Here is an 8,625-nt window from a genome sequence, read left to right as displayed (position 1 = left end):
GCGGAAGATTGCGGTCGGTGAAGCGTGGCTTCGGGATAGACTTGTCTGCACCGTAGCCTATTTGCAATTGATTCCGGCCGCTGTCTATTGTTATTCAAAGCCAAAGTGGCGCCGGATGCGACCTTGGCTCGACATTTTAATAATGGCCCTGCGAAACGGAGCGGCAATTATCTGTTGCGCCAAAAGAGAAGCCTCGCTCGTCGCGGTATCCGAGTGCTTGCGCACCAATTTTATCAGTTTTCTTATTTAACACGTGTTTCTGCACACTTACACTTTGTTATTATGTTTATTATCGATTAGCAACCTGTTTGTGCGCCGGGATTGGGGATTAAGAGGAGCGACTTGGATCGCCCTGTCGATCTAACCGCGGATCTCTCCCCTCTGGAAAAGAGTTAGTTGGCGGGTCAATAAATAAAGCGTCAGACGGTTCGCAATCCGACGACCGTGGGCCTCTGAGGCTCGCGCTATCACGATTTTCCTGACTATAAGATCGTTACGAATATTATTTCAGTCGTCCATGGACACGATTGAGTAATCTCTCTTTCTTCCGAGTTTAAAATAAAGAAACGAGAAACATATATTAATATCCCACCGGGGCGGCGGGCGGTAACAATGTCAAAGTAATTAGCGACGACCACGCGTTCTTTTTAATCGCATCACTTAAACGTGAATTCTCCCGATCGCGGCCAATATTGCTCGAGAACACGACGTTAACGAGATACTCGAGAAGAGGGGAGGACTCAGCCAGCCTTCAAATTAAGAGATAAGTTCCTGTGGAGGAAGCTACTTGGTTGCCGGCCCGCCGTCTCGGCAACGCTAAAGGAACACGGTCGGCGGCTTTTTGTGAAATCGCGCCGCAACTTTTGCGAGGTCCGCCGTCGTACGCGGGCTCGGCGAACCGCGCTGCCAATAATAGAGCAATAAAAAAGCTCATTGGTTCGCCGTGGCGTGTTTCAAAGCGGTGGTAATGGGGCATGAAAGCTGGCGTGTCTTTACGGGAGGGGAAGGTGGAGGAGGATGTGTGCTCGACGGAGAAAGAGAGGACGGGGTCGACGAGAGAGACAAGAAAACTCGAGGGTGGCGCGGGACATTTGTCCTCAGAGGCGTTTGGCCGTTAGATAGAAAAACTACCCGACTCACTCTCCGCCGCTCTGCTGAAAAAGCCGCTAAGAACACCCACCGCCAAGTGCTCCGCAGGCAAGCCTTGTGGACCAATTAACCCTTCCAATCCTCGCAAACAGCTTTCTTGTAAATATTAGGTTGTTGCACACAAAATAGCCGTTTTCGCAGGTCGGTAACATTGGTGACGTTTTAATACGTATATATGCTTTATTCACTTCCCACACAGCACAGAAAGATTGCAGGAAGATTGCAGAAATGTTACATTGCAAGATTGCAATATTGCAGCAACGTTGCGCAACATTGCTGCAACGTTTCTGGAGGATCGCAGCAACGTTGAAATGTCCGCCCTCAGAGAGATTGCAGTGCGACATTATAGCAATGTTGCAGTGCAATATTTTTAGAATAATTTGTTGTTGTTGTACATAAGCAGAGAATTTACTAATTACGTATGCATCCGGGCCTTTTTCAATACACAGCAAGCTATTGCGAGGCAACCTAAGGAGATTATGTCACTTCGCAATAGATGGAGATTGCGAGCAACACCGCACTGATCAAGTACTTAATAATTCGCGCATTATTGGTATCAATGAAAATAACGTTATAAAATTCTCGTAATTAGAAATTTTTTTAAATAGAAAATATAGTATTTTCATTATTTTCGAAACATTGCTGCAATATTGCTATCGAAAGTTTGCAATTTTATATCCCTGCAATGTCTCTGCAAGATTGCAACGTTTCTGCAATGTAACTGCAACCATCTGTGCTGTAGGGGTTTAGCTTACAGCCAGAAAGTGCAGGGACTTGGTTTACAATATAACTTAATACATTCATTCTTCCATACTCGTCCTATTCATTTATTTATTTATCTACTATCTACCTATTATCCTACTCCGCTCCTTCTTCTCTATCGCTTTTATTATTTATTATTCTTTATCCTTTATCCTTTTATTGTCTCTTTACCTCCGTTTTATCCTCCTCCTATCACAAGTTCATATTGCCCTGCTATACTTTATTGCTAACGACTAGCTATTCTTTTAAACCTTTCCTTTTCTTCCCAGATTTTACATAACATTTTCCCTTTATTTTCGTCTATTACATCATTATACAATCTTTCCAACTTCTCTTCTACGCTGTTACCTAGTTCAATAAACCACTTTGCGACGTCATTTTACAATCTGTTATATAATGTTCTAAACTATTGTATCTCGTCCTTCTTTACAAAATATACATATTCTTCTTTCATCTTCCTCACTCAACCAGTGTTTATTGTCCTCCTCCATGTTTCCGCATCTTATTGTTAGTCTTATCAGCGCTCTAATTTCCTTTCCTTTCCCTACCTTCTTTATGTTTTCTCGTTTTAATAACGTTATTATAACAATGAACAGAACGAGACAATCAAACGAGACAGTCAAACGAGGCATACCTATGTCAAATTATAGTGACAACCCTGATCTTCAAAACCCATATTTCATTTTTTATGACTGCCAACGTTTTCGCGACAACTTGAAATAATGGATAAGAGCCAAATATGGGTCATTTTTACGAGTTTAAACTTGGACACAATGCAGCAGAAGCGACCAGAAACATCAAACACGGCATTTGGAGAATGCGCAACTAGTAAACGAACAACTAGGCGTTGGTTTGAAAAATTTCGTTCGGGAGATGTAAGCCTTGAAAATGAGCCTCGAAGTCACCCGGAAACGGCCATAAACAACGACGAGCTAAGGGTTTTGGTGGAATCCGATGGACGTTAAACTGTTGGAGATACTGCGCGAACTAGGCGTCCACTATTCAACAGTTAGTTGGCATTTGAAAGGAATTGGTGAAAGTTTCATTTAAAAACCGGCCATTTCATATGCAACAACCTAACGTTCGTAATTATTTGAAATCAATTCGCATTAATACATAGACGAATGATTTTTCGAATTAATAAATTATCGACGCGTTTGTTGTACACGCATCGGCATAAATGCCGTCCCTATTTGTGTGAGACGCACACACACAAACAAGCGGGTGACTAATCCGATCGTCGGACGACCGAGGCATGACTTTCGGATTGGTCGTTCGCTTGTGTGCGCTGCGCCTCACACGGATAGGGACGGCATTTATGCCGATGCGTGTACAAAGAGTTCATTTCCTCTCGTCTCATTTGACGTCGAGGAAAACGCTGTAGAGATTTTTCACAGCAAATAACTCTAGCCACCTTAAAATAATACTTTCGGAAGAAACCAGAATTAAATAACATATATTATTAACTCCCGCAAGCCATCGCTCGATTAGCCGGCGCTTTTATTTCTGCACATTAAATGCCATTATCTGTTAATTATTTTAAAAGCGATAATATTTATTTATCGGAGACGCAGGCTTACATGGATTTCTCGGCCTTCGTCCGCCTCCTATGCCGTGTCTCCGCCGGTCGTCGATCGTAAATCGGTCGTTCGCCGCGTTTCTGCTGCCGGACGAGAGCAAACAGGCGATAAATCAGCACATAAAATGGACCGGCGATCGATGAGTCGACCGGAAGAATAATACTCGGGCGTGCCGCTCGATGATGGCACCGTGCGCGCGTGGTGCCAAGCCGTCTGCTGGTTACCTCGGGAAACGGGAATAAAAATAAATGCGACCGGTAACGAACTTTAACGACGGGGGCTCGAGAAATTGGATTTGACGCGCCGCGCGCGGTCGCGAAGCTATCGCGAGGTTCTACGCGGATTCTAGATTTTCCCTGGTTAATCTCGATCCTCCTGTCCAGGTGGACGGTTGTTCGACAACTCGAATCACGTTCTCTGTAGATCACCTTCGACATGTTTGTCGTTAACTTTTCACAGAGGCCGAAGTAGATATCGTACGCTCGCGCCACGCGAAGCTATCAAGGTTCTACGCGGATTCTAGATTTTCCCTGGTTAATCTCGATCCTCCTGTCCAGGTGGACGGTTGTTCGACAACTCGAATCACGGTTTCTGTGGATCACCGTCGACATATTTGTCGTTAACTTTTCACAAAGGCCTAAGTAGGAAACGTACGCTCGCGCCCTTACGGCATAAAGACAACATTGTATTGCAAATACATTTAGTAAGTTGTTTACAATCGACTCTCCCGCGGCGCGATCCGCGAAACTCTCGGAAAACCGTATTTTCCGTGAATATTTCAGTGCATAAGTCGATGCGTTGTCGCATAAATGTATGAATAATCAGTGTCGAGGACCGCGCGCGCAAGAAGTTCGGACGCGCATCGTCCACCCCTCGTAGCCGCGGATGAAAATCATCGAGGCGAACTCTCCAAGTCACCCACGTGGACTTAACACGAAGTTAAAAATCATCGTCAGCATTCCCGAAGCCGCGGTGAGACGTCAAAGCGCCTCGAGTGCCTCGCGAAAAAGCAAATATTTAACGGGGTAAGGTGAAATTCCTCCGAAATTCCTGTTCTCGCGTTAGACAGCCTGGCTGCTTCAGGACGCGCCATACCGACGTATTGTCCGCCTGTCGTACTACCGGAATACCGGAATACCGAACGTATCCCCGAGTCGAAATGTTGGTGCTATTTTGACACTTTTAAGGATAATATACACCTATTTAGCTGACCTACACACCTACATAGATCAGCAATAACCTACTTTCGTGACATAATATTTTTTATTCCTCCCTTGAATCTTTAATTCTAAAAATTTGCTTTAGCTCCTACTTTAATGCTAAAAATTTGCTTTAGCTCCTACTTTAATGCTAAATTGGCAAATGTAGAAATTTTTTACACTATCAGTTTTAAAGTGGGAGCAAATTTTGTACTTGCAGTTCGACCTCTTTTACCGTCTTAACATTCCAAAGTTTATATTTTTTTACTCCTTCCTTCAATCTTTAATCCTAAAAATTTACTTCAGCTCCTATTTGAAAAGAACTACTTTAATGCCAAATTGGTAAAAGTAGAATCTTTTTACACTATCAGTTTTAAAGTAGGAGTAAATTTTGTACTTGCAGTTCGACCTCTTTTACCGTCTTAGGTCAAGAGAATTAAAGGTTTAACGTACAGGGCCAAAATTTCGACTCGGGTCTCTTTTGTAATATAGAATTTTCTTCTCCCAGGGACGCCGAAAAGTAATCTCGGTTCCCTCACAAGCGCAGAAAGTACGGATTCGAGATACTATTCGAATACGCAAGTAATCGCTTTATGAATGGTTCCGTTATATAATAGAGATTAAATAACGAAATGTTTGTTTTTTTTTCTTAAAGAAAAGGACTATGCCTTTTTGGCAGCACGAATAATACAATGAATTTTTTATTATTGTAACACAATGTCCAGCTGGTATCCTTGCTCGAATCGGAGTAGGCGAAGATAAATGATTTTACGGACTAGGCTTGCGAAAATCACGACGTTTTGTTACTCCGATCATTAATCTTTCCATCGCAAGGTTGAATGAGATTCAGCACCGAATTACGTAACGCAACAATTATGACAAAGGTTATAACTCTATCACTGTTACATTTTAATCGTAGCCCCGTCACACTTGAATTTAAAACGCTGGAGCGACTTGACGAATTACTCATAAATCCACAGAGAACATTGGATGATCTATTTACAGTGGATAACACGCAATAGCGGAGATAAATATCACAGAGTTTCCACCTACCTCGCCGGACGGAGGAAGGTAATTTTCGTGATATTTCAGAGTACCGTTAACTCTCATTATTAACCGATCTACTATTCTTCGACACGTCGACAGAGGAGCGTACCCGTTAATATACCAACACACCGGTCCGCGCCATTATCGGGGTCTACCTCCTCTTCTCAACCTCGCGGTCTCGACGCTACCCGCGCGGATCATCTATATATCGCGCGGTGACTATTTATACAGTAAGCAAAATACCTGCCTTCGGTATACTCGTAATTCGAACGAGCGAACGAGGAGGAGCGACGGCTGTCAAGGAGTGAAATACCATCCGGTCCACTTCGCGCGCTCGAGTCCTCCACTCGAGGCCCGAGCTGCCTCGGGGCCCGGCCCGGTGTGGCCCGGCATTATGAATGAAACCGCGCAAAGCCGGTTCGGTGTGCGGGCCCCGGGGCAGCTCCGGGTATGCGAGCGAGGGGCGTCCGTCGAGGCCCTCCAGGAGGAGCTCAATGGAGCTGGGTGAAAAAAGGCTTCGTGTGGTCATTTTTCGAAGGCAACAATAAAAACGCGTCCCCGGGTCCCCGCCGCCGTCGTCGCCACTTGGACCTGCTCCGCGCGCAGGTTGCTGCGTCACAGGCAGTGACACATCCTGCGGGATTCCTGCGCATCGAGAAGGGCGCAACAATGGAAGACGCGCGGCGACCGGAGAGACGATGACTGGTCTCCGTCGTGGAAGACGACTCACGCGCGCACGGCCATTTATGCGATATCATTCCAAGGGGCGACACGGGGGCCCGTCGCCCGTAAACAATGCGACCTTACGTGGAGCAGCGGAGAGCCTCGCGCGCCTCTCCTCTCGACGGACGTTAACGATCGGCGTCCTCGCGCGATCGCGCGCGACCGGACGCCGTCCACAAGATCCTCTTCGGTTCGTTATATCAAGCGACTTTTTATATCGCACCTTAGTCCATCTCGCATCGAAGTCGATGGACCGGTTGAAATCGTTAGATCGTCGAGCTCCTTCGCGTCGTCAAATCGTCGGATTCCTTAAATTTTCACGTCACTGCTTCGCTTGGGGGATGACGTAACCTTGGCTTCGACAAACGGACAATAAAAGTATGCGCGGCACAATGCGAGAAGGAGTGAATGGCTCTAATTTTATACCAGATGTGTCTTCACCGACGTGACTTCACCTCAGCGCGGATCACAAAAGGGGTAACCGAACGCGTGGACCACCGATCGGAGGAGCGTCGCGTCACGGAGGTTCTCGATCGATCACGCGGCCCGGAGCGCGTGATCGCGAGTGCGTGATTCGGGCACGAATCCGAGAGGATCCGGCTTCTCGATCCATCGGTCAAGTCGTTGACACCCCGGTCGGCTCGCGAGTGGCGTGTCTGGTGCGTCACGTAAAAAGGCCGTTCTTCTTCCGTAATGCGGGAACGTTGCCGGGAAACGTCGATGACAGGAGCCCCCACGCCCTCGCACTCACGCGGCACACGACTCTCAAAGGCTGGACACGTACGCGGCATTCCACCGGAGATACTTTACGAACACATGGCTGAAAATTTATCCACCTATGCCCGCAGACGTCGCCGTCCCGCGCCCTCGCAGCCAGCCGCGTGTTGCGGACGTGCTCGCTCAAGTCTGAAGGATCAGAGAACCAGGAATCGGTTCCTTCGCGCTGCAATGGATCGAGTTTTAGCAACGCGCCACTTATTCATTTTCGCCGAGAAATCTGACGGGCCAGGACCAGACCAGGATTCGAACCTGGGACCTTGGAGCCGAACCAAGTCCGCGAGGGAATTGAACCACGCGACTTGGCGCGAACTTTTCAATGAGATTTGCGACGAAAGGACGAACTCTCTTTCAATATCTTAACTCGTTGCCCCGCATTGCCCGGCGCGTGTTGTTTTATGTGTTGTTTCAGGCTGAAATAACAAACACGCGGGGTAAATGTTTATGTTTTTAACTACACACCTGTGTCCCTAGAAAAATAACAATTATATAAATTTGTAAAATGATGTTTTGCTAGGTGAGCGCGGCGTGAGACAAGGGTTGTTTCTCGCCTGGATTATCTGCTGGTCGATTAGCGGGGGATTAGCAGTTAAGAAGTTAGGGAATGTCGATCCGTCGTCCCCCGGGCATCCTCGCGAAGTCGCTCATCGAGCCCCGTGTTGTCGCGTGTCAAACGTGAATTCTAATCCCGAATCCACGCGGATCCTAATAAACGAGTAAATAATTTTGGTCACGTTCCATCGATTTCCCCCCCGAGTCCCGCCACAATGGCCGTCTTCTTAAATAGGATTATATTAAGCTGTTTCACCGGCGCTGAATGGCGAGTCAAATGGAGGATCGTCGAGGATGTTTTGGTAGGCACACTACGTGAGCCAGCCGATGGCATTGCCGATGTGCCACCGTGAAGGAGAACAGAGGAGGAGATGGAAAAAGAAGAGCCAGCGGCGCGCAGCAGCAGCAGCAGCAGCAGCAGCGGCAGCAGCAACAGCAGAACAGAGCGGAGCAACAGCAGCATCACCGATGACGGGACACGGCATGGAGGAAGACAGTTGACAGGTGAATGGTCACGAGCATCTCTCGTCCCTCGTCCGGCCAGCTTTCCCACGTCTCCGCGAGTCCTCTCCTCTCCTCCGTCGTCCCTTTTTTCCGCGGGCACTCGCTAACGGGCGGGGACACGTCTCTCCTCTCCACGCCGTCGCGCTATCACGGCCCCCGGATATACACGTGACGTTTACGTCGCGATTCAATGCGCCGGCTTATGTCGCCGACGGTAGTCATTGCGCGCGTCAGCGCGCGGATTTATCGGCATGGAAAATGTTTTTGATTCGCGGGGCGAAAAAAAAAGAAAAACACGCGCGCGACGAATTTGCCACTTTCAGGCGGCGAAT

General features: G+C 47.4%; 1 protein-coding gene across 1 annotated transcript; it reads left to right on the top strand.

Moving 5' to 3' along the window:
- The first annotated feature begins 7,946 nt into the window (after nt 1-7,946).
- On the top strand, nt 7,947-8,366 carry LOC105558687 (serine/threonine-protein kinase CBK1-like). The gene is given in 3 exon segments (XM_012006509.1): nt 7,947-8,097; nt 8,100-8,191; nt 8,193-8,366. Coding segments are annotated over 3 exon segments (204 nt in total). The 5' UTR covers nt 7,947-8,054; the 3' UTR covers nt 8,262-8,366.
- The last annotated feature ends 259 nt before the right edge of the window (nt 8,367-8,625 follow it).

This window comes from Vollenhovia emeryi, unplaced genomic scaffold, assembly GCF_000949405.1.
Source record: "Vollenhovia emeryi isolate VEMERY1.0 unplaced genomic scaffold, V.emery_V1.0 DF939321.1, whole genome shotgun sequence".
NCBI lineage: Eukaryota > Metazoa > Arthropoda > Insecta > Hymenoptera > Formicidae > Vollenhovia > Vollenhovia emeryi.
The sequence above is the reverse complement of the archived record's forward strand: the minus strand, read 5'-3'. Positions and strand labels throughout refer to the sequence as shown.